This window comes from Ursus americanus, chromosome 1 (genome assembly GCF_024610735.1).
Source record: "Ursus americanus isolate L20-20 chromosome 1, mUrsAme1.1.p, whole genome shotgun sequence".
Classification (NCBI taxonomy): domain Eukaryota; kingdom Metazoa; phylum Chordata; class Mammalia; order Carnivora; family Ursidae; genus Ursus; species Ursus americanus.
In genome coordinates, this window is record NC_142127.1 from 44895888 (window position 1) to 44923640 (window position 27753).

General features: G+C 35.6%; 1 protein-coding gene across 1 annotated transcript in view; it reads right to left on the minus strand.

Annotated features, from left to right (window-relative positions):
* SCN9A (sodium voltage-gated channel alpha subunit 9) overlaps positions 1–27753 on the minus strand; it is a 166916-nt gene that overhangs the window by 42704 nt on the left and 96459 nt on the right. The window contains exons 16-17 of the mRNA XM_045780489.2: positions 26995–27351; positions 21791–22264 (exon numbers count right to left, since the gene is read on the minus strand). Coding sequence (XP_045636445.1) covers positions 21791–22264; positions 26995–27351 — 831 coding nt within the window. The remainder of the gene's footprint in view (positions 1–21790; positions 22265–26994; positions 27352–27753) is intronic.

Consider the following 27753-nt stretch of genomic DNA (forward strand, 5'->3'; position numbering starts at 1 on the left):
AATATCATTGGCCTAATCTGAAATATTAATTTTTAGAGATTTACTGGGAAGCTAAAAGTGTTATTTATGGGTAACACATTCTCAGTGCTATTATTATCACACATTATTCAACATCAGTAAAAAAGGCATTGATACATTATCATACATAAGGAATGATGTAAACAAAGTTCTTTTTATAATGAGAGTAAAGAATCATGAATACTCTAATACTTATAATCTATTGGCATAGGGGCATTATTCCTACTGTCAAAGAGTTTTATAATACTATCAGTTATGAACAGTATTGCTATGAAATTTCATTTAAAAAGCAGACTTAGGGGCGCCTGGGTGGCTCAGTCGTTAAGCGTCTGCCTTTGGCCCAGGGCGTGATCTGGCGTTCCGGTATCGAGCCCTGCATCAGGCTCCTCCACTGGGAGCCTGCTTCTTCCTCTCCCACTCCCCCTGCTTGTGTTCCCTCTCTCACTGACTGTCTCTCTCTCTGTCAAATAAATAAATAAAATCTTAAAAATAAAATAAAATAAAAAATAAAAAAATAAAAAGCAGACTTAAAATGACTGAATTCATCTAAAATAACTTTAAAATAAAGGAAATAGAAATTAATTGCAAGACTGAATATATTTAAGGTTTTAAAATATACATTACTCCAAGAAACAATGGGGAAATGTACAATTACTAATATGCCCTACTGTGACAATTACCACAAAAACTAATTTTAACTACGGTATCTAAAAGACTACAGGGGCACCTGGGTGGCTCAGCCATTAAGCGTCTGCCTTCGGCTCAGGACATGATCCCAGGGGCCTGGGATTGAGCCCCACATTGGGGTCCCTGCTCGGCGGGAAGTCTGCTTCTCCCTTTCACACTCCCCTTGCTTGTGTTCCCTCTCTCACTGTCTCTGTCAAATAAGTAAATAAAATCTTAAAAAAAATAAAAATAAAAAAATAAAAGACTAAAACTATTTGATGCCCTCAATTCTTGACTTCTCATCTTCATGTGGACTGTCACCATGGAATTGAAAGACAAGGTACTATGATTCTGTGGAGATGAGACCCAATCCCTCAAATGTGAAAAATGGATTATTGCCCTGGATTTTGAGACAAAGCAGTGGGAGAAACAGCTGACAGAAAGAATGCAAAACACTTTCCTGCTAGAAGCCAAAATACTGACAACTAGCAAATAGTTCTCATGGTTTTCTCTAAGGTGGCTACAATTTTAAAATAAAATGATTCTAATTTGCAGAATGCCTACTCAGGCTAAATTAATGAAAACATCTTCAACCTCAGGATTTGGTTTTCTTACTAAGCATTAACAAAGAAGATATGCCAAGTTAATTTATAAGCAAATAAAAATGAGATGATTTTATGAACTGTGTCTTGTCATTTCTGAAACCTTTTATTTTTATAGTTTTCACGGCAATTTTTTGTCAATTACATTCAGAGTTTGGCTCAAATTTTATATCATAAATGACAGCTATTCAAGATTATTCCTCATCAGAACAGACATTACCAAAATATTTAATATGAACTATAGTTTGTAACATGAGCCAGTTGCTATGGCTTTATAGAAATTCACATTAAAATGTTTTTAGGAATTTTGTGTTTTCCTGGGAATGCATGAAGTATTCACAAAGTAGCTATTTTAGTACTGTATATAATATTAAAGATTTATGTGCATGCCCTAGTGATGTAGACAGTTTAGCTCTAATCTACTCAGCCTTTAAATTTAATACTTACTAAAGTGGAAGTTTCTTCAACAGGATCTAAAACGATGCCTTTAAATAGAAAGGCTAACATCTATGACAAAAACTTTCTCTTAAAGGGAAATACATTTTAGTCTCATAGCAAGTGTTGCTATATTTAACAACCAAATTTTTTTATTTTCTTGTTTAGTATACAGAGAAGATCATGTCAATCATTTGAATCATTTACATAATTAATTATATGATTATTTTCATATCTATAAACTCAATCATTTGTAATTTAGTTTCCTTTCTTGTAATTTTGCAAATAGAATAATTATTATAGTACACTAAGTACTATACTACACTAAGACCAGTGAAATAAATACTTTAGTGTACAAAATTCGATATTATGCTGTTTTGTGATTTTTGCCTGGATTTTATTTTTAATAAAAAGTGAAATATACTTTCTGTATATTACTTTGTCTATTCCTTTTTTGCATGGAAACAAAGATAATTTTTTTTTACCTTTGACAGCCTACGTGTACAGGCTGTATAAACACAGGATCATAGACGTAAACTCATTAGCATTAGGAATAGGAATATGCTATAGACAGCATTCCTGCCTTTTTATTGAATAATATGGTATTGTGTATAGGTACTTTCTAAAATTTTGTCTTTCTTTTCTTTAGGCAAAATCTATATACTTGCTTCAAAAATTTTAAATGTACAATAATATATGGTAAAAAACAAAAGTCCTTTCCACTCACACCCTGATTCAATCACCTTGAGGTACCTACTATTTACAAAGTGTGTATGTATATGTGTACACACACACACACAAACATCTTTCTATATTCTTCAATGTGCATCCATAAAACACTGAAGTAGTTTTAAAACATTCTAATTTTGATTGTAAATGACAGCTATCTAAGAAGCCCCTTTCAAATACTGAAAATATGATCAGGTTAAGATGGTGCAGTATAGGACCCTATACTTGCTTTGTCCCTTGAACATAGCTAGATAAATATCAAACCATTCTGAACACCCAGGAATTTGATATGAGGACTGAGAGAACAAACTGCACAACTAGAGGGAGAGAGAAGACCACAATGTGGAAGGTAGAAGGTATGGAGATGTGATTTGGGGGAGAGAAGGATCACAGGTGCTGCAGAGGGGAGAGAGCCCTGATCACAGAGAGCAGAGAGAAAGAAAGAGAGACAGAGAGAGAGAGAGTAGAGCACAGGGGACCGCACAAGAGAAACACTTCCCCAAAACCAGTGACTGGGAAAACAAGAGGGGTTGATGATCGTGAGTTTTTACAAGCAGTGGAGCTCAAAAGTAAAGTTTTAGAAGTCCTCACTGTGGTCAGTGTGGAGTCTGGTGGTGTCAGCAGTGCTCCCGTGGAGAAGGAGGACAGGGGCCTGGGAGCATATTGTGTGATTTGAGGTTCCCCAGGGTTGCACTGGGAGAGAGAATTTCCCCTTCCTGGTGTGCATCTGGGAAATGTGGCATGACCTCTCAGGGGAAAAAAGAGCCCATAGGCGTCATTGTGCTCCCATTCCTTAGCATAAGGGCAGAGACACCTGCTGAGGGCAACTAACCTGGAGTCTGGCTTTTTGCTGTGCTTTACTCTAAACTCCAGACTCCTGTGTGTTGGTGCAACTGCCCCTCTGAGACAAACCGGCACCAGCCCCAGCATGGCAAGAGCCTTCCCCAGAGGACCAGAGCAGGTCTGTGCTACACCAGGTCCCTAAAGTTTAGAGTTTTGAAACTCAGCCAAAGTGTCTGAGATAAAACACAGGTGCACTGCACTGCTGAGAGGAAAGACAGCCTGGTACAGACAGGGGGAGGGCAGGGATCTCAGGGAAGCCTAGGACACATGAGGGGAGATTGTTCACTCTTCTGTGAGGGCTTCCTGCACAGTGGTGGGCATGAAGTCCCCTTTGCAGGATGAGGGAAAAAGACGGTGCCATTTTTTGCCCCTGCCCATCACTGAATTCAGTGACCAAGACAGCACCAACAGTGGAGGCCTGAACCACTTACATCAACCGCTACCCCCCTCTGCTCTGCAGGTGCTTTTTTACTAGGGTTAAGTGTGCCTGAGAACCACAGTGGGCCCCTCTCCCAAAAGACCAGAATAAACCCCTGTATGCACCAAGTCTACTGCCAACAGAGTGCTGCAAAGCTTCGGCTCTAGTGGAAAGAGGATCTGGTCTCTTTTAACAAGCAGACCACAGAACACCAATTTAAAATTTGCCACACACTGGACAAGATCCAAACACACCCCATTGCAGGCAGGAAGTAACTTTGCAGAAGACTGACCTGAGGGAAAGAACAGCCAAAACACAGCAGCAGAGTGCACACAGCATACAACAGAAACACTACCTAAAGTGCCAGGCCCTGGACAGCATATAATCTCTTTTTCATAAAACCATTACTCTCAGGAGCAGGAAACATAACAGGCTTTCCAAATACATGAAGAAGACAGAAACCTAGACAAAGTGCCAAGATAGAGGAATTCATCCCAAAAGAAAGAACAAGAAAGGGTCACTGCCAGGGATCTAACTGAAACAGATATAAGTAATACGGCTGATGCAGATTTTAAAACAACAATCATAAGGATATTAGCTGGGTTTGAGAAAAGCATAGAAGACATCAGAGAGTCCTTTACTGCGGATATAAAAGACCTAAAAACTAGTCAGGCCAAAATTAAAAAAAAAATGTTATAACTGAGATGCAAACCAACTGGATGTAATGATGACAAGGATGGAAGAATCAGAGGAACAAATAAGTGATTCAGAAAATAAAATTATTGAAAAAAATTATTGAAATAATTACTGAAAATAATGCAGCTGAAAAGAGGGAAAGAAAATACTGGATCATGAATATAGACTTAGGGAACTCAGTGACTCCATAAAGCATAATAACATTCACATCATAGAAGTCCAGAAGAAAAAGGGGGGAAGGAAGGGAGAAGGTTTATTTGAGCAAATTGTAGCTGAAAACTTCCCTACTCTGGGGAAGGAAACAGACATCAAATGCAGGAGGCACAGAGAACTCACATCAAAATCAACGAAAGCAGGCCAACACCAAGACATATCATAGTAAAATTTAGCAATACAGAGATAAGGAAAAAGTCCTAAAAGCAGCAATGGAAATGAAATCCCTAATTCATAAGGGAAGACAAATAAGGTTAGCAGCAGACCTAATCACAGAAACTTGATAGGCCAGAAGAAAGCAGCATGATAGATTCAATGTGCTGAATGGAAAAAATATGCAGCCAAGAATACTTTATCCAGCAAGGCTATCACGCAGAATAGAAAGAGAGATAAAGAGTTTCCCAGATAAACAAAAATTAAAAGAGTTTGTGATCACTAAACCAGCCCTACAAGGAATATTAAAGGGGACACTTTGAGTAGGAAAGAAAGAGCAAAAGTGACAAAGATGAGAAAGGAACAGAGACAATCTCAAGAAACAAGCTAACAAGTAATAATACAATGGCACTAAATTCATATGTACCTATAATCACTCTGAATGTAAATGGACTAAATGCTCAAATCAAAAGTCATAGGGTATCAGAATGGATAAAGAAAAAAAGAAAAGAAAAAGAAACCAAGACCCATCTATATGCTGCTTACAAGAGACTCATTTTAGACCTGAAGACACCTGCAGATTGAAAGTGAGTGGATGGAGAACCATTTATCATGCTAATGGAGTCAAAAGAATTCCTACTATCCATACATATATCAGACAAACTAGATTTTAAACCAAAGACTGTAACAAGAGATGAAGAGCACTATATCATAATAAAGGGGTCTATCCAACAAGATGATCTAACAATTGTAAATATTTATGCCCCCAACTTGGGAGCATCCAACTATACAAAACAATAACAAACATAAAGAAACTCATTGATAGTAATACAATAATAGTAGGGGACTTTAATACCCCACTCACAGCAATGGACAGATCATCTAAGCAGAAATCAACAAGGAAACATTGGCTTTGAATGACACACTGGACCAGATGGACTTAAGAGATATATTCAGAACATTTCATCCTATAGCAGCAGAATACACATTCTTTTCAAGTGCATATGTAACATTCTCCAGAGAAGATCACATAATGGGTCACAAATCAGGCCTCAATAAGTATAAAAAGACTGAGACCATACCACGCATATTTTCAGACCACAATGCTATGAAACTTGAAGTCAACCACAAGAAAAAATTTGGAAAGACCACAAATACATGGAGGTTAAAGAACATCCTATTAAAGAATGAATGGGTCAACAAGGAAATTAAAGAAGAAATTTAAAAATACATGGAAGCAAATGAAAATGACAACACAACATTCCAAAATCTTTGGGATGCAGCAAAGGCAGTCATAAGAGGAAAGTATATAGCAATGCAGGTCTAACTCAAGAAGCAAGAAAACTCTCATATGCACAACCTAACTTACCCTAAAGGAGCTAGAAAAGGAACAGCAAATGAGCTTAAAGCCAGCAGAAGGGAAATAATAAAGATTAGAGCAGAAATAAACAAAATAGAAACAAACAAAAAACAGCAGAACAGATCAATGAAACTAGGAGCTGGTTCTTTGAAAGGATCCAAATAAATAAAATCACAAATGAGAGAGGAGAGATTACAACCAACACCACAGAAATAAAAACAATTATAAGAGAATATTATGAAAAATTGTATGTCAACAGATTGGGCAATCTGGAAGAATTGTATACATTCCTAGAAACATAAACTATGAAAACTGAAACAGGAAGAAATAGAAAATTTGAACAGACTGATAACCAGCAAAGAAACTGAATCAATAATAAAAAATCTCCCAACAAACAAAAGTCCAGGGCCAGTTGGCTTCCCAGGGGAATTCTACCAAACATTTAAAGAAGAGTTAATACCTATTCTCAAACTGTTCCAATAAGTAGAAATGGAAGGAAAACTTCCAAACTCATCCTACAAGGCCAGCATTACTTTGATTCCAAAACCAGACAAAGAGCCCACTAAAAAGGAGAATTACAGACCAAGATCCCTGAGGAACACGGATGCAAAAATTCTCAAGATACTAGCAAACTGAATCCGATATTACATTAAAGAATCATTCACACGATCAGGTAGGATTTATTCCTGGGCTGCAAGGCTGATCAATATTTGCAAATCAATCAACGTGATACACCACATTAATAAAAGAGAGGATAAGAACCATATGATCTTCTCAATAGAGGCAGAAAAAGGCATTCGACAAAGTACAGCATCCATTCTTGATAAAAACCCTCAATAAAGTAGGAATAGAGGGAACATACCTCAATATCATAAAGCCCATATATGAAAGACCCACAGGTAATATCATCCTCAATGGGGAAAAACAGAGCTAGGTCAAGAAGAAGACAGGGATGTCCACTCTCACCATTGTTATTTAACATAGTCCTGGAAGTCCTAGCCCTAGCAATCAGACAACAAAAAGAAATAACAGGCATCAAAATTGGCAAGGAAGAAGTCAAACTTTCACTATTCGCAGATGACATGATACTCTGTAGAAAACCCAAAAGACTCCACCAAAAAGTTGCTAGAACTGATATACAAATTCAGTAAAGTCATAGGATACAAAATAAATGTACAGAAAGCTGTTACATTTCTCTACACCAATAATGGAGCAGCAAAAAGAGAAATTAAGGAATCGATCCCATTTACAACTGCACCAAAAACCATACGATATCTCAAAATAAACCTAACCAAAGAGGCAAAAGATCTGTATGCTGAAAATTACAGAACACTGATGAAAGAAATTGAAGATGACACAACCAAATGGAAAACATTCCATGCTCATGGACTGGAAGAACAAACGTTAAAATGTCTATACTAACCAAACCAATCTACACATTTAATGCAATCCCCATCAAAATACCACCAGCATTTTTCACAGAGCTAGAACAAACAATCCTAAAATTTGTATGGAAATATAAAAGATCCCAAATAGCTAAAGCAATCTTGAAAAAGAAAAGCAAAGCTGGAGGCATCACAATTCTGGACTTCAAGATACATTGCAAAGCTGTAGTTATCAATACAGTATGGTACTGGCACAAAAACAAACACATAGATCAATGGAACAGAAGAGAAAACCCCGAAGTGGACCCACGACTATGTCGTCAACTAATCTTTGACAAAGCAGGAAAGGATATTCAATGGAAAAAAGTCTCTTCAACAAATGGTGTTGGAAAAACTGGACAGCAACATGCAGAAGAATGGAACTGACCACTTTCTTACACCATATACAAAAATACATTCAAAATGGATGAAAGACTTAAATGTGAGACAGGAAACCATCAAAATCATTGAGGAGAACACAGGCAGCAACCTCTTCAACTTCAGCCATAGCAACTTCTTACTAGGCACTTCTCTAGAGACAAGGGAAACAAAGCAAAAATGAACTACTGAGACTTCATCAAGATAAAAAGCTTCTGCACAGTGAAGGAAACAATTAATAAAACTAAAAGGCAACCTACGGAATGGGAATAGATATTTTCAAATGACATATCTGATAAAGGGTTAGTATCCAAAATCTATAAAGAACTTATCAAACTTGACATCCAGAAAAACAAATAATCCAGCTAAGAAATGGGCAGAAGACATGAATAGACATTTTTTCCAAAGAAGGCCTCTAGATGGCTAACAGACACATGGAAAGAAGCTCAACATCACTCATCATCAGGGCAATACAAATCAAAACTACAATGAGATATCACCCCAACCTGTCAGAAGGGCTAAAATTAACAACACAGAAAACAGCAGAAGTTGGCAAGCATATGGTGAAAAGGGAACCCTCCTACGCTGTTGGTGGGAATGCAAACGTGGGCAGCCGCTCTGGAAAACAGTATGGAGGTTCCTCAGAAACTTAAATATCAAACTATCCTATGACCCAGCAATTTCACTAGTAGGTATTTACCCAGAGTGTACAGAAATATTGATTCAAAGGGTCCCACACACCCTGATGTTTAGAGCAGCATTATCAACAATAGCCAAATTATGGAAGGAGCCCAAATATCCCCTGACTAATGAACGGATAAAGAAGATGTGGTATATATACAATGAAGTATTAGTCAGCCATAAAAAGAATGAAATCTTGCCATTTGCAATGCTGTAGATGGAGCTAGTATACTACGCTAAGCAAAATAAGTCAAAGAGAGACAATATGATTTCACTCATACGTGGAATTTAAGAAACAAAACATATGAACATAGCAGTAATATAAAAAGAAGAAGAAGAAGGAGGAGGAGGAGGAGGAGAAGGAGGAGGAGGAAAAGGGGAAGGTGGGGGTGGAGGAGGGGGAGGAGGAGGGAGGGAGGCAAACCATAAGAGACTCTTAACTATAAAAAAGAAACAGGGTTTCTAGAGGGGAGGGCATGGGCTAAATGGTGATGAAGATTAAGGAGGGCACTTGTGATTAAGGAGGGCACTTGTGATGAGACTGGGTTTTATATGTAAGTAATGAATCACTAAATTCAACTGCTGAAACTAATATTATGCTATATCTTAACTAGAATTTAAATAAAAACTTGTAACATTAAAATATATGATCTAACTAAACTTTTTTTATTCTTCATCGTTCTTCCTTTGATTGCCTAGAAGGTGTGTTTTCTACAACAATGAATATGAATAGAGACTGTTAAATATAGGTGTCATATAAGCTGGTTACTTACGAATTTATTACTGACATATCCCGAAATAGGCATTCACATCATAAGGCTAGTTAATGCTAGTATGGATGGTGGTTAATGCTAGTTGGTCATTTCTTATTTCAAGAAGTATGAAGTACAATTGTCTAATAATTTGATAATCTGACATTCAAAAGCCAAAAAAACATCAAACCTACAGCAGCATTGTAGAAAACACCTTATTCAAAGAGGATGGTTGGTGTTGAAACATTCCAAAGATGTTACATTTAAAGTACATACTATAATACTGCTTGCTACATACAACAAAACATATCCTTTGAGGAGCAGAGCCTAGAATAGTTATTTCACCTGAGCATCAAAACAAAGAAACACAGAGGACAGCAAGAAGTTGAGAGAAGCAAATCAAAGGGAAGGGATGGGCATATATGGACAGAAAAATTATGGGAGGCATTACTGATAAACTAAGCTATACTGTATGTCATTAAGCTTAAGAATTTTTTTGTTAGTTTCAAATCAATATCACCCATCTTTTAATTTTATGGTCTAATTTTACAATTGATATTCATAATGAGGGCTCTGAATCATTAAAGGAGTAAAATGGTAAAGTTCAGTATAAAAGATCAAAGGATCTTTAGTGAAAATTCCACAAATAGTTACTATGCTTTGTGTAAGAGGACAATGTCTTCCAAGTTACCATTCTGTTACGGGGTAACTTCAACTTTAAATATTTTTTTCTGATTTGGAACCAAAATATGCTTTCCTCTCCCTTGCAATTGTTAGGGTCCTTTTTGCCTTCTGGAGAAATGCAAATATTATCTTCCTACAGCTTTTTTAAAACTGGAGATTACCTATGGTATTACCATTTGTGTTTTTCATCTTAAGAGTATTGATATTTAGTTTCTTTACATGATTTAGCATTCTGGGACCCTCAAGTCCCTTTTCTGATCTCTCTGAAATTCTGGTCTCTCAAGATTCTTTTTAAATGGTAATGCGGTTAAAAAGTACTAAAGATATCCTGGAAAAGTCAATAGTATTTTCCTTTTGTTATCAAGATTTTCATTTTACTTCCATTTAAATTATGAGAAAACTTTAGGTTAACCACCAGTTACAATAAACTTAACTCACAATATATTATGGGCAACTAAAGTTCCAGCACTTTTTCAGAAAAAAGTGTTCTTTATAACTGCTAGAGAAACTGTGTGGGCTTTTAGAGAACAGCTGCTCGTTCAGCGGGAAATCCACTGGACACCTCCATCGCAGGGTTAATGGGGAATATAGCATCAGATGATGGAGAAATAATGAGGTCAAATCTCAGGCACCACCATGGAAATTCAAAATAAAGCAAATGATTTCTCTGAGAGTTCTTACTTTTCCCAGAAACTTCTACGTAGGGCCCTTCCTATCCAATAACATGACAAGTTATATGCCTAAAAGGTTAAGATCTTGCATATAAAAGCAAATAAACAAAAAAACAAACAAATTTTGGCCACATAAGGAGATTGGACTGGTTACAGATTTTTCAGCTAGATCCTACAGTGTCCTCTTGAACCCCCAAAAGGCAAGTGGCATTCACCAGTAAGGCCTTGCCCTGTGATCAACCAGCAGTACTGAAGGGCTCTGTGCACTAATACAGAACTATCTACAGAGAATAGATATTTAAGTAGCTGGAATACAGTGGGTCACAACAGAAACAATTATCTAACACAGGAGATAGGGGAAGGGAGGGAAAACTGAATGGGAAGAAATCAGAGGGAGACAAACCATGAGAGACTCTTGACTCTAGGAAACAAACTGAGGGCTGTGGATAGGGAGGTGGATGGGGGGAAGGGGTAACCGGGTGATGGGCATTAAGGAGGGCACGTGATGTGATGAGCACTGGGTGTTATATGCAACTAATGAATCATTGAACATTATATCAAAAACTAATGATGTACTATATGTTGGCTAATCGAATTTAAATAAAAGAAAGAGTAGCTTAAAAACTCAGAAACAAACATTTAAAAAGTTCTATTACTGAGGCCTGCTAGAAAGTTGCAGTAAGTGGGCAAATAAGGATTGGAACATAGGCAAAAAGGACAGCAAATTGTGAGGCAAAAGCATAGAGTCTAAGTCTCAAGCTTCATTGTTTATAATTAAAAAAAGAATAACAAACAAAAAACAAACTACCTGTATATTATATGTTATCCCCTAAAACCTCTCTTAATGAGGAAGGGCAAGGAAAGACAAATTCCACTGAATGGAACAATTACTAGTTTTTTTTAAACACATGGTTTTCTAATATTGAAAATACAATGTAAAATAAAAATTGGCATAGATAAAATATATTTTTCTGAACTTTCATGTAGGCAGCTTCTAACAAAGAAAAGTATTATATCTCAAGTCATTCTTCACAAATGAAATATCCACAGCTTTTTTGGTTTCAGGAGAATGACCATTCATTAATATGCACCTCATGTCTCCTAACAGTTTGGTTAAAAAAAAAAAATATATATATATATCATAATTCAGGAATTAAACACACACACATTTCTGGAAACTGTTTTCTCAAAAACTGTGTGTTTTATCTATATGTATATACATACTATTGTGTATGTATGCATCTTTATTTAGATTCTAGGGGGAGGAAATTTACTCCATCTGAAATAAAATTTTTTTACAAGAGAATATTGCCTCTGAGTCATCACCTATCTGAAATAGAAAAATATGTCTTTTACTTAGGTGCACCTTTAAAATTAACTTCAAGTAAACTAGAACAATATTAGTTTGTTTTTTTTTAATTGGAAATTGTCCGCATCATTATCTCTAGAGCGTATCATTTTCAAGATAAGGTTTTGTTTTCAACATTGTGCAATGGAAAACAACAATACAGACATCCCAAAAATGACAGAGCAATTCAAAATATGAACTAGATTAAAGAAAAAAGGCAAGATTCTTATTAACATGGATTTTTTTCCTCACAGGAAGTTTTTCATTAGAGTTCATCCACTCAACAAGCTATACTAAAATTAAGACAAAATGTATCTAAGTGGCATATTTTCTTTTATACTTGTTAGAAATACTAGATAAGGCAATCCATATGAATTTGCTTCCAATTTTATCAAGAGTGTACCATGTCTTATTGAAAGTTTTAGTGTTCACTTCATAATATGTTCCATTTAAACCTTTTACCTTCTTGATGCTATGCTATATGCCTCCTTATGAGATATAACCATAATAAGAAACATTCTCATCAGTGCATAATATTGCTTTTGGAATCAAATCAAGCATTTCAAGCACTTATAACTCATTCACTCATAGGCTAGGCTGGGCCTATATATTTTAATTGATGCATTTTATATATGATCAACTAAAATCATATGTCAGTTACTAAATTGAATAAAGAAATAAAGCCCTAGTTATCACTGTGCTTAAAATCATTTCAAAATATATTCAAAGTTTAGCCTAGAAGGTGGATACTTTGGCTCTGTGCACTCAGAACACAGCTTATTTGTATGTCTCAATTTCTATAAATACAGGTCTAGTACTAGAAAGTTCCTTTCATGTCCTGAGATTTTATGTTTATGTCTGAAATATTTTCCAATGAAAATAGTTTCTTAATAGTTTTAATTTACTAAATTTAAATGTGAAAATTTATCTTTTCCAGCTTTACTGAGATATAATGGACATATAACATTGTGTAAGTTTAAGGTATACAATATGATGATTTGATACATGTATATATTGTGTATACAATGTGATGATTTGGTACGTGTGTGTGTGTGTGTGTGTGTGTGTATTTACCACATCCTTCCCACATGTAATTACCATTTGTTGTTATTGTTGTTATAAAGAAAACATTAAAATTTTACTCTTATAGCAATAAACGTGACAATTTAATGTGACATACATTAGATTAGATTGGATTAGATTAGGAAAGGAAGTTGCTAGAGGTTTTCAAATTAAATGTTGCTTCAATGGCTTCTGTTACATTCTATATCTTAATTTTATAATCCATCCAATAAAAATCTATAGCTCATGCACTTGAAATCACCTAAGGACATGAAAGATATATATCAAGGAAGTCATCAAGAGGATCACAAAAAATGATGGAATTGCCCCCGTGACATGCTATGATGCCAATTCATCTACAGAACAATTGTATATGTTTCTACTTTCTTGCAATGGGTCAGGCAGAAACATTTTGTAGCTGAACAGCATGCATGACACTGAAAAAAATATCATATATGTATGATTATTTTTAAATAACCTGTATAAAAGTGGTCACATATGTCTCTGTCTGGTTAAAAGCACAGAGCTGCATCCTTGATTGATCCAGTTTGGTTTTACCCCTGTGAGAAGTAAGAAGGTTAGGTACTGAAGTTTAGAAATGCAGAATGATGAAATAGTTTAGTCAACTGATTTAAAATGTTTAAAGTCACATACCTGTAAGTAAAAATTAGTTATATGTTAGAAAACACATGCTATATGCTCAATGCAAAGCAGTATCTTTGAACCACAGTAATAAGACTGAATATCATTTAACACAGACTTTAAAACAATTAACTCAACAGTTATATAATTCTATTATTTAGGGGATGCATTTAAATACTATAATGTGCTAAGGCAATCTTTTGCATTCTGTTTGCTCTTTATAACAACCATTTAAAAATAAGTGATTCTCAATACTAGAGTCGGTAAGAGTAGGAGTATATAGTTTTTAAGAAGTATATTCTAAAATTAGAATTTCTTGGTTTACTTTTAATTATATTTATTTAGTTTTGACATTTAGAACAGCATTGAAGGAAAAATGTTTTCAAATTTATCAAAATATAAAGAGTAAGAAACACTGATTCAAATGTCAGACCAAAATTTCATTGTTTTCAGACACATAAACAAATACAGTAAAGATGAAAGATTTTTCAAATAGTTTGAAACCAATCTGCAAAAAAAGAAATGGTTAAGTAAAATTCTACAGGAGTCTTCTTTTGTTTTGTTTTGTGTTTTTAAGAATCTATGCATAAAGACAGGATCAAATACCAGCTTAATTGTACAAATAATGTATAGTATAATTATAATTATAAAATTGTATAATTATAACTAATGCCTAAATCTTGCCAAACCAAATGCAATTCTAGAAGAGATTCTTTTATTTTCTGAAATACAATGATAAGAAGAAATCTAAACTGCTTTCTTGGTGAAAGCAATAACTGCCTGTTTCAGGAAAAAACTTCATAAAAAATCTAAAGAGAGACCAAATAACAACATAATTAAAACCACCATCTACTAAAAAGACATAAAATATTTAACCTTGATGACTACAAATATTTAAACAATATTTTATTAAATCAATAAAAGGAATGCATTTCATAACAAGTAAGCATGTGTAACTTTCTCCAAAGATAGCAGCTTTTAAAATTAAAAAGATTGAATACTGAATAGATGAATGGGTAGATGGATTAATGAATCAGTGAATCAGGTAAGCAATGTAATGTCTGTTCCTCTGCCTGGGATTCCCTTCTCCACTATATCCATTCAATGAAATGATCTCCATCCTTCAGGGTCTGGCTCAAGCACCACCTCCTCTCACATGCCCTCAGCCTGATAGAGTCTCTTACTCAATGCATCCTCAGTAGACCGGTTTATTATCCTGTCATGGAATGTGCTTTGTTCTAGTTATATTATTGAGGTAGACTACAACTTAATAAATCAGCATTAAAGAGGATTAGAGGCCAAATATGAGCCAGCAAATGCACAATACCACTATACTAGAAATTTCGATCCTTAATTGCAACATTATGGTGCATAACAGAAAATAATTATATTCCTACTCACATCTTGCCTTTCTATGGTATGTAATATGGTAGTTAAAACTTGGGGTTCAAATTTTAAAAAGACCCCCAGAAACATCAGTGACTAATCAGCATCATTTCTTAATCTTTCAGTGTTTCAGCTATCTGTAAATATAGACGAATAATACCCATTTTCCTGGCTGTCATAAGGAGGAAATTTATATAATGTAAATGAAATATGTAAAATTTTTCCTTGGTCTCTTTGGAGTTTTTTTCTTTTGGGTCCACTTCTCAAGTGCTGAGTTGTTCACTTCACCTATTCTGAAGAAACAATTTATCTTTTCTCAGTAAAACCTCCTTCAAATGCCATTTCCTCTGAGAAGTACTCCAATGTATTTTTAAGATTAGTTACACTCTCCTCTATCCTGTCTGAATATTTTGTCCTAAAACCAAACTCTGTTCTAATTCTTTTTTATATGTTTAATTATAGTTTCTGGTTTCTCTATGTGTTTCTCCTCAAAGGCAGGAACCTTGCTTTACTCTTTATCACTTAAGACAGCGCCAAAGACAAAGACCTACAGCCTACATTTACTGAAGAACTGAGTGCACTAATGATGTGTCTTCCTAATGTCTAGCAGGAGTACGGCAACAGGAAGATGCTCAGTAAATGGGAGTTGAACAAATGAATACCAATGGTTTATAAAAAATGTTCTCTAATGTATTCCTTTCAATTCCCCCCCCCCAATGATCAAAGTTAATGAGGGGTTTATTATTATGGAACATGAAATTTTGCATAAATGTGTTTGTAGTGCTTTAAATGACGTTCTCTTGAAGGTGGGTAGTTTGATTATGTAAAATTTGAGTATCATTGACCTCCTTTCTCCAAGGACCTCAGCTAGTTCCATCACAACTTTGGTATATGTTTTAAAACACTAAAGAACTATTAAGTAAAGCTAAGTATCTGCCTTTGGCTTGAAGAGGAATGAATGGGGCATCTCTCTAGGAGGAAATGTTTACACAGAATGTTTCCTCTCTGCTGAGTACACAATATGAGCAAATTCACTTAAGCAGCCTTGATAAGTAGATACATTTGTCAAAAGAGCAGTAAAAAAGTACTTGGGGATTAGATTCACAGCGAATAAAGGAGCTTCTCTGAAAGCTGTAAGCATCTGTACTACTTTAAAATCATATGATGCTGTTTTTGTTTTTAAATATTAGGAGAAATAAATTTGGATTAATGTTTTCCTTTGAAATTTGCATACACTTCCAAAGTCCATTTTACAATTCTGTAAGCTGCTTCTTCTTTCCATCTTTACAGCAAGAGAAGGAAGTAATCTGTAGTGATAGAAAACAAGAGAATGACTCTAATCTAGGAAGGAGCTCTCCATTAAAAAAAATTAGTTATTAATTTAGTTTTTTAGAGTTTTAAATTTTGAGACTTGGCACAATTAAAAAAAAAACACTGCACTCAAGAATTTAAGTCAGATGCCAATCACATTAAATCATTGCAGGTGGGTGAAGTAATTTTTTTTTTTCCCCTCAGCAACTCTTAGCACAGTGCCTGGAGCATAGTAGAGCTCAATAAATATTTATTGAATGAATGGGTGCATTTCATGCTTCGTTTGAGGCTCATAATAAGGAAGCACTTCATTGCTAATGATAAAAATCTGTGCAGTGTGTTGCTAATGTTTCCTGCACGCTTAGAGGACCACAGTGTGCCTCAGGAGGCGGATGATTTTGAGAGCGGCCATTAATTCAGTGTTTGCATTCTGAAAAGCAGGGACAAGTCCTATTCTCATGCGTCCATGGAAGATAACAGTATGTCTTTCTCAATTCTGAGACAAACCCTATCTTGAGAGAAATGCTGATGTTCTACTGCCAATTATTTCCTCAGAACTGTTTAAGAGATTTTACTCAACACTTTATTTAAACTCATCTCTGGTCATCTTCTGGTAAGGCGTTTTATTATAAAATATTTTTACTTCATTCTGGAGTGTATATCAGGACAAGGACACTTGCCTATATAAGATCTGATATTAGAAGAAGATGAAAAAGTCTCCATCAAATATAATGGGAAAACAGGATGCTAGGCCATAAAAGAGAAGTTTTTCGTTTGTTTTTTGTTTTGTTTTGTTTTTTTTGTTTGGGGGGGGGGAGGGAGAGGCATCAAAAGTTAAACACATTGTGTCCCTGTGTTCAAAATGCAGATTCTTCAACAGGCAAAGGGGGAAATAGCCTCAGCCCCTGAATAAAGAAAATGACATCTCAGAAACCTGGGTCAAAACATGCTAGGGATGAATTTAGGTTCACTTCCCATGCCAACTCAATCCATCACAGTGGCCGCTGGGAACACCACTGATAAGGACACTAAAGTTGCTTCCAGACTTAGGCAGAGAGAATTCAAAGGATACAACCCAGATCCAGTGTTTGGAACAAGTTTCCTGTGTCTTTTACACACTAAAATTGTGAACCACTGATCTACATCACACTACCTCTCTTGAATTTAGCCTGTAGCAAGTAACTACTTATAGTGTTTACGTGACCACTCAATTCCATAGCCATAATAACTGTTCATCAGGCACTTACCTTCCAAAAGACACGTATCTAATTATTAACCTACATCATTTACTCTTCATCACAATTCTCTTTTGCTTATACAGAAACTAAAAAACAACAACAAAAAAGAATGTTTTTGTAAATTGCTCAAGACCATAGAGTTAGTAAATACCAAAGCTAGAATTTAAGGCAAATATTCTATTTCCAGAGGCTGTATTCTTAAACATATCCCAAGGTAGCGCTTAAGACTTACATAATGCAAATATATTGAATCAGGCATTACTTTCTATTGGGTAATCAAGATTTGCCCTTTGGGTGAGGTTCATCAAGAACACGGCAATCACTCTTTCAAAGATACCCTAGGCATGAAAAATTAGAAATCAGCAGAGGAGGAAACAAGTAGTTCAAAAATTTGGGAACTCAAGTGGCAGCTGAAGATTAGGGGAACAGAGCAGGGAGGTTAGCATGAAAGGGTAATAGAAGCACTTTCGATAAAGAAAATCTGCATTTTTTTAATGGTTCAAATGGAAAACCAAAACCAAAACCAAGTCGTACTGAGAAACATTTAAATCTCAAGCAGCTGGAGAGAAAGACTACAAACATAGGGTTTCACAGTTGGAGACAGCTTAATATTACCTCTAAGTTACCTGACAAATTTCCTAAAGATCTTTATCTTTTGTTATTTCTCAAGTCCAGTATAGTAAAGGGGGTTTGAATGTACTCACACTGTGAGATATGTCATGGGAAATTTTTTTATGAGGAAGGGCAAACGTTCTAAGTCTACAATTTTAAATCCGTACTTTTAGATGACAATAATGATGATGAATTCAATAATAAACACAATAGCTGGCACTGTTTTAGAGCTTACAACTCAAATATGGTGCTAAATGATTTAAAGCAATTAGCTTATATATTCTTTATTACAACCTATGAGGTAGCCCCAAGCTCCTGTGTATTATACCATATAAACCACAGATATGAAATAGAAAAGTATACATTTTTTCTCATGTAGCTATGACTATAAATATAAAAATGACAATCAAGAATATTAGAATGTTACCATCAAATTATCCTTAGACAACACAGTTTAAGGGTGCTAAATTTCATGCTTTTTAGGAAGGGTTTCTGGGATAGGTAGCAGAGTAACTTTATGGGTGGTTATAGCAACATTATCAACAATAGCCAAATTATGGAAAGAGCCTAAATGTCCACTGACTGATCAGTGGATAAAAAAGATGTGGTCTATATATATATGATGGAATATTACTCAGCCATCAAAAGAATGGAATCTTGCCATCTGCAATGATATGGATGGAGCTAGAGTGTATTATGCTAAGTTATTTAAGTCAGTCAGAGAAAGACAAATACTATATGATTTCACTCAGATGTAGAATTTAAGAAACAAAGCAGATGAACAAAGGGAAGGAAAAAAAAAAAGAGAGAGAGGGAGGGGCGCCTGGGTGGCACAGCGGTTAAGCGTCGCCTTTGGCTCAGGGCGTGATCCCGGCGTTGTGGGATCGAGCCCCACATCAGACTCCTCTGCTGTGAGCCTGCTTCTTCCTCTCCCACTCCCCCTGCTTGTGTTCCCTCTCTCGCTAGCTGTCTCTATCTCTGTCAAATAAATAAATAAAATCTTAAAAAAAAAAAAAAGAGAGAGAGGGAAGAAAACCATAAGAGACTCTAAACTACAGAGAACAAACTAAGGGTTGAGGGAGGGAGGTGGGCAGGGGATGTGCTAAATGGGTGATGGGAATTAAGGAGGGCACTACCCCTGAAACCAATTTTACCATATATGTTAACTAACTAGAATGTAAACAAAAACTTGAAATCAAAACAAAAAATAGTCTATTTCGGTAATCAAACAGTCTATAAACTAAATCACTAATTATAAAAAAAGACAGCTGGCCACTATGACATCACAAACCTCCTCTGGATGCCACAAGGTATGGAAATTTTTCAGAAGCATGGCTCAGTACCCCAGAGGAGAACTACTGGGTATTAACCCAATAGGGATGTGTGTTTTATCCCTGAAATGGACAAAGACAGGGCAAAGAAGATAGAAATACAACTGATCACAAGATTTGGACACTTGTCATGGCTCTGACTTTGAACTAGGTTTATAACTGGATAAAGTCACTTCCTCTTACTGAGCTGGCTTTTTAGAAAATGAGGTGCTAAATGGGAAGCTCTATAAGATTCCCTTCAAAATGTTATAATTAACATAGCAAGAAAAAGATTTTTGCCAGCCACTATAGGAGATCCGTTTAAGGTTAGCCACCTAGTTTTGAGCAAAGGAAAAAACGACCAGGTAAGAAAAGATTCTTCCAAATATTAAGATCTAAAAAAGTGTTTGATAAACTCTGCCAGCTACTGAACTGCCTTAACACCTGGAATCCCAAACTTATTCAGAAAGTCTACTAAGCAATTGTGGTTTTTCAGCTCTGATCTTCATAAGCAGAAAAATGAGTAATTGAACTAGTTTCCCTTTCCACATGACACTGGGCTCAGATCACTTCCTGACAATCTGATTTTCTACCTTCAAGCTGAAACAACCAGACTTTTGAACTCTGGAGACAATACTTTTTCTGTGTAAAGGTTTTAAAAATAAAAAATAAAAAATTAATGTTATTCCTTACATTGTCATCTTGGAAAAACTTTCTTTGGCTACTTAGAAATACATAGTCTTAATTTATATAATCACTTATATACTCATGTATTCACTCAGTAAGTATTGAGCATTTACTATGTACCCAGCACTGGTCATATGGCTAGGACACACACACACACACACACACACACACACACACACACACACACGTATGTATCTTTATTCCAAAATCCACTAGAAATTCATGGAGGGCAGGTCTTAGTATAGGGTTAAGTGGATAAAAGGCATGTGATAAATGCCTCTCAAATACTTTCAAATGTGATCTAAAGAAAGGATTAATATTTTTAAGTGATATCTTGAAACTTTAAAGAGATGCCATAAAAATGCTTTGTCTTAATATTCACTTATGGACATTATATTCCATATTAATAAAAAACACAGTTCAATTAATAAAAGCAGTAACAAAAAAAAAAGTACCTGTTACTTTAAATATATGCAACCAGGTGTGGAGAAAGAAGTTATAAAAAAGTTTTGATAAAAGGTTACTGTTCTCAATGAGTTTAGAGCACCATTTGATGCATACGATAATTTCTCCAAAAAATTAATAAAATATAAGGCTAAACAATAAATCCAGGAAAAGACATAAAATTGGGCAGGATTCAAAACGAGGAGAGCACCTATCTCTTTGGGGAGAAATTAGGAAGGATGCAATAGTTATCACTTTTGAGCACTCCGAGTACTGTTCTAAGCGTTTTGCCCGTGTTCATTCATGTAACCCTTATTACCCAACCCTGTGATGTAAGGCCTAATCATTTTACACGAGTACTGTCTTAAAGGATGTGTATAGGATTTTGACTGGGGAAGGAAATCCCAAGCAGAGTGATGCACGATGCAAGTGTTTGCGGTCCAAAAGGAAACCAGGCAAGCACTGAATGACACAGCTGGTCAGCTGGCTGGGGCCATGGTGTGAAGACTTCATCATCAGCCTGTAATTCCAGAGAGTTAGGGGACCAAGCATACTTCAAAGGAGTGACATGATTAGGATTGAACCTGAGTAAAATTAGTCAAACAAGTGACCTGGAGTAGATGGAAACTGGAGGCAGAGACCACCCGTTGGGACTCTACTTGGTATGGTTTAGGCAAGAAGTAGTGAGCGCAAAGGCCAACAAAGGTGATGGGAAGGAGCCATGGGTTCAACAGGCAGGAAAGTGTATATGACTTCACAACTGATAAAAAAGGGGATGAGGAAAGGGAAGACTTAAAGATACCTGGAGCTTTCAAATCTAGCTAAGTATGATTGCATCAATTCTGAAGAACCAGTAGTAAAACCTTACCAGACGAATCTTCAGCAAGCTGCTGTGTAAACTCACAAACACAAGAAACTACCCATCGGTCTGTAATATTAGGAAGAACTTATCACAGCAAAAATTGGAAATTTTCATTCATTTCACACTAGTTAGTAATAGGAAACAATGTGTATGAAACAATCTTACCTCTTTGCTGTATTCACTATCTGAATCACTGCTAAGTTCCTCAGTATTCATATTTTCCAAATCAGACTCCCCAGGTGCGATGGGCACTGTCACAGTGAGGCTGGGATTATGGATAAATGATTGACGATCACTTTCTTCCACCAAATATTTGTCCACGCTGCTTCCAAAACCACTGATTTTCTCTTTTTCTTTGTGGTAATTGTGATCTTTGTTCATTTCAGCAAGTGTCCGGTTAGAGATATAGTTCTCCTTCTTACTATTTTGATCTTCTGCTCTTGCGTCTTTGGAAATCTTTGGCTTTTTGGAAAATGCTTTGAGAATAAATTCACGTAAGGTTTGTTTCACATAATTGATTCCCTTCGTAATTCTGGCCACGGCAATCTGGAGGTTGTTTGCGTCAGTGTCTTCTTCAATCGCTGTAAGATTGTCCGAGCTGAATGAGCTCAATAATAAAGCCAGAAATAGGTTGAGGACCTACATCAGGATGGGGTTGGGGTGTGGAGAAATAGGGAGACAGGAAATAAAAAAAGAAAATAAGCACATTTTTCTGAAATACAGGCCAAAATCCAAACCAGCATTAAAGATCCCTGCACTGGGACACCTGGGTGGCTCAGTTCTTAAGCGTCTGCCTTTGGCTCAGGTCATGATCCCGGAGTATCTTAGCTCCTGGGAACTCTGGGGAGCAGAGGTCAGCCATACCCATGAAAGACTTAGCATGAGGAGCAAAGAGAATGCTCTCTCCTCATTCTTATTATGTCATTTTTAAGTTCATCTCTGCAGCAGGAGTCCTTTGGCCAAATTCCCTTTTATGGGCATAAAAAGCCCTCCTAATGTTTACCTGCAATTAATATTTGTCACCTATGAGAAAAAGGTAGAACAAGAAAATTGTGAGGAGTGTCTATTGTGCTGAAATAACCTAAGCCAAGCTCTGTGCTTGCTTTTCCCAGGAGGTACATGTCAGTTTGTTGCAACAAATGGAACATATAATACTTGCAAAGCTCCTGTAATAAAATATTCTGTCCAAGAATTGTGCCAGCTTGCAACTTAATGAGGCTTTTAAAGCATGGAAAAGGACCTGCCCACTGAACCCAATTCAAAGGAGATAATGGCATTATGACTGATTGGCCTCATGCCAATCATTTGGCCCTGGAAGAGATAATAAAAGAGGGCAGGACAACTCCTAAAATCCTGTTTGTGTGCAAAACCATTTCTGTTTTTCCTCCCTGAGGTAGGGGTCCAGGTAGACTCAACAATGTAAAAACAAACAAACAAACAAACAAACAAACAAACAAAAAACAACAAAAAAAACCTCACGGAGGGTTGAAAGTAATTAAATTATATTTAAATTATATTTAAATATTGTTTTAGACAGGAAACAAAAAGGTAATTGAAATACCCTTTCATGTAAGTCTCTTCATGGACAAAAGCATCTATATTACTAAAATAATCAAAATTAGGCCAAACTGAGGAGAAGGGACTTATGCCTGAATTTGGTCCCACCCAAAACAAGATGTAAGTAGAAGACCACAGGTTAAAAATGTCAATGTTAGTATCTTTGATTTAAGAGAAGAGTCTTAGGGGAGCAAGCAAAATCACAGGAAACAATTGTGATAAATCACGAAGGAATTCTGAGGTAGTTTACTTTCATTTTGGTCTTTATTGTCAATAAGAAAATGTATTTCATTAGGAGATACATGTTTGTTTGTGTGTATGTTTTAACAGGAATGTTGATGAGAGGCCAAGGGCCCATTCCACAACTTTAGTCTCCCTAATGAATGCAAGTGTTAATAGTCTTCCTTTTTTTCCTTTCAAATTTGTAATTAACTTTATTTTTCCACATTTATTGAGATATAATTGTTATATAACATTGTGTAAGCTTAAGTGTGCAACAGGGATGCCTGGGTGGCTCAGTTGGTTAAGTCCCTGCCTTCGGCTCAGGTCAGGATCCCAGGGTCCTGGGAAGGAGTCCCACATCGGGCTCCTTGCTCTGCAGGGAGCCTGCTTCTCTCTCTGCCTGCCACTCCACCTGCTTGTGCTCTCTCTCTCTGACAAATAAATAAATAAATAAATAAATAAAATCTTTAAAAAAAATAAAGTGCACAACATCTTGATATTACATATTTATATATTGCAAAACGATTACCACTACAGTGTTAAGGAACACCTCCATCATGTCAAAGAATTACCTTTTTTTGGGGTGTGTGTGTGTGTGTGTGAACATTTAAGATCTATTCTCTAAGCAACTTTCAATGATATAATACAGTATTATTAGCTATAATTACCATGCTGTAAATTAGATCCCTAGAACTTGTTTATCTTATAGCTGGAATTTTGAATTTTGACCACCATTTCCCATTTCCCCCAACCCTCAGACCCTGGGAATCACCATTCTAGTCTCTGTTTCTATGAGTTTGGCTTTTCTAAGATTCCACATATTTCAATAATGTGCTCCTGCTCGGTCACATCTTCATTAAGGATAATAACAATAACTTCCATTCCATCAAAAATCATAATAGGACTCCACTACTGTATCAAAATCTACTGGTATCACAAATGAAAATGAATTCGATTCTGTATCACACATCCATTATCAAATTAAGCAGAGAAAGAAATCTTATAAGATGTATTAGATCTGATTCAACATCATTCTAATTGATGTTCTTTCTTATTGTTTTTAACCATTTTAACTAATCAGTAGTAAAATGAACTAAGGAATAAGTGAGAAAAAAATGAGATATCTGTTTATCATATAACTCTAATATGCAGAAGACTGTATCAGAAACATAATTTTCCATTTTTCTTTTCAGATTCTAATTCCACATCATTGGTAATTCCTTAACCAAGAGTTGGTTATCTATTTTGTGAATTACACTTCTCTTGTCTTTCATTATCACTAGTAAATAATGAATATCATCATGAGTCAGTCATTACCAGTTCTATATGGATTAAACAGTCACCAAGATATCCCATCTATTTTTAACTATAAATTCATATTGCTTTTCAAAGTAAACCATGATCCTCACACCTGTGCTCATGCTTAAATATTATTTTACATATTATTCAAAGACCCACCTCCAAATTCTTCTTTGAGTCAATATTTAGAACTTCTCTCTTTTCCTTCAATGTGTCAAGAGCATTTATTTTTGCCTCACTGCTAGCACTTACTACTTCTTCCTTATCTGATAAGTCTGTGTACCACTTTCCTATGTCCATAGATTGTAATTACCTTGAAGACAGGGACTAACTCACAGGTATATATTTTTTAATCATCCTGAAATACCCAAACACATTTCCTTTCACAGAAAGTAATAAAAATATTGAATGAATAATTTGAGAGTGCCCAAGTAATCCCCGTCACTTCACCCTTGCCTGAGTGAATACTTAATATTTAAATTAGTTGTGACTAATAGTTTTGGTTTGGTATGTTTTGACATCCTATATCTTATAAAGAGCTACGTTTCAATATTTTAATGCCAAAATTTTATAAGAAGTATACAAACAAATCACATTATAGGGGCTTATGAATACAAATGTTAAATTCAGAAGAAGAACCAGAGAGAGCAAATGCATTTTATTTCATATTCAAAGGGATTTATAAGCCTGTATAAAACTAGTAAATTTATTACTACTCCTAGAGGATTATCAATAATTACAGAATTCTAACTCATGCTATCTATGTTTTGTGTAGCAATGGTCTAGTATTTGGATTGCATAATTTACTCTGTATATGTATGTATTTGTCTAGCCATTTAATGGCACAAAACAGTACCATTTAGTATGTGATTTGATGAATGTAGCTTTCTGTCCTAGGCTCTGAATTACTTTTGACATGGGGGCTTGTATTAGGACAAAAATAAATTAGCAACTTATTCTCAAGCCAGCAGAAAGTGAATGTATTAACCATAGAGTTGTTACTATACCCCACCTCCTGGGATTCCTAAACAGTCTGATGCCAAGCTGACAAACTAAACCAAGACAATATAATGGCTTGGAAAACTGAAGTGAGTGAGTCATGGAAGAGCATCTTATCCCAATTTTCTCCTGTTTGTAAGCTTGAAAGTTTTTACTGATAGGTAGGTACAAAGAAAGACACAAACAAAGAGGAGTACAAGCCAAGCAAACACTAATGGAGAAGTAGAAGATCAATTGTGAAAGAGATACTGTAGAGCAGTGGTAGGCAAATCTTTGTCTGTAAAGGGCGAGATTAAAAAATATTTTGGCCTTTGTGGGACATAGAACCTCTATGGCAACTACTCAACTCTGTCACCGCAGAGTAAAATAGATACAGACAATATGTAAATGAATTAGCATGTCTGCGTTCTAATAAAATTTTGCTTAAAGAGCCTGAAATTTAAATTTCTTATAATTTCCATGTGTTATTAAATACTATTTTTCCTTATATTTTTTTAACCATCGAAAAAGTGTGTAAAAAAAAAAAAACCACCACCACCACCAAAACAAAACATTCCAACCTTGCAAGGCCATACAAAAACAGGCAGTATGCTGGATTTGGCACATGAGCCATAATTTCCGGATCCTTGCTATGGTTGCTAGTCTTATTATATATGACTGTAACGCAATGGGACCAGTCCTTTCAATTGCTTTTTTCTGTTATACCTTCATTTTTGTTATTGTTAATTTAATCATATTCTATTTACTAGTATAACTTGATATTTGAATGGACTTTTAAGAGACAGGAAAACCACAGATTGAATTCATGTGACATCACTATCAAAATGAGAGAATAAAGGAGAAAACTTTCCATTAAAATAAATATTATGAAGGGACACCTAGGTGGCTCAGTTAAGTATTGGACTCTTGATTTTGGCTCAGGTCATGATCTCAAGGTTGTGAGATGGAGCCCTGCGTCAGACTCTGCACTCAGAGGGGAGTTTGCTTGAAGATTCTCTACCTCTGCCCACCCCTGCCTCCCTCTCTCAAATAAATAAATAAATCTTTGAAAAAATAAAATAAGTAAAATAATATAAACATTGTAAAAAATATAAATATGGGTTATCTGTCAGGGAAATTGAGACAATATTTCATTTTCTTTTCTGTACTTTCCCATATTAAAATGATCAATATTCTATTATAATTAATAGTTTAATGTGTAATTAATCCTAAAATTATAAAATAACTGATCTTATCATCATATAACAATTTTCTATGCAGAATTTTAAATGTGTGAACATCTGATTACGTACCACTAGGTTTCCAATGACCATGACCATCATGTACACAATAAGGCACATGGCTTGACCAGCGACCTCCATACAGTCCCACATGGTTTCTATCCACTCTCCACACAGCACGCGGAAGACAATCAGGAAGGAGTGGAAGAAGTCATTCATGTGCCAGCGTGGGAGTGTACAGTCTTCATTGATCTTGCAGACACATTCTTTGTAGTTCTTACCAAAGAGCTGCATGCCAACCACTGCAAAAATGAAGACGATGATGGCCAACACCAAGGTGAGGTTACCCAGAGCCCCCACTGAGTTGCCAATGATCTTTATCAGCATATTCAGTGTTGGCCAAGACTTTGCCAGTTTGAAAACTCGAAGCTGAAAGGAAACACAAAGGTTAATATTAATTATTATGAAAAGTGTTCAATGTTTCCAATCTTGAGTTTTGTTCCAAATTATTATCATTATTATCTAGCTAAAATTGATTATTCTTTTTTCCTTTCAGCTATTTTCAATATTCCTGTTATTTTGTTATACTTGCCACAATACAATTGCCACACATATTTTTGAAGGAAGTTCAGGATTACTATAAAAGCCTCTTATTATGGTTTCAGATATTATTCCCTTCAGAATTGATAATTTATCCTTAACTCTATTTTCTGATCCTTCAAATTTTTAAAAATTTGAATATAGTCTGATATTTTTATCTACTTTTTCATGCTGACATAGGGTAAAGCCCAACATGCTAGAGAAAAATGCTTTAAGTCTTAACATTTTTAT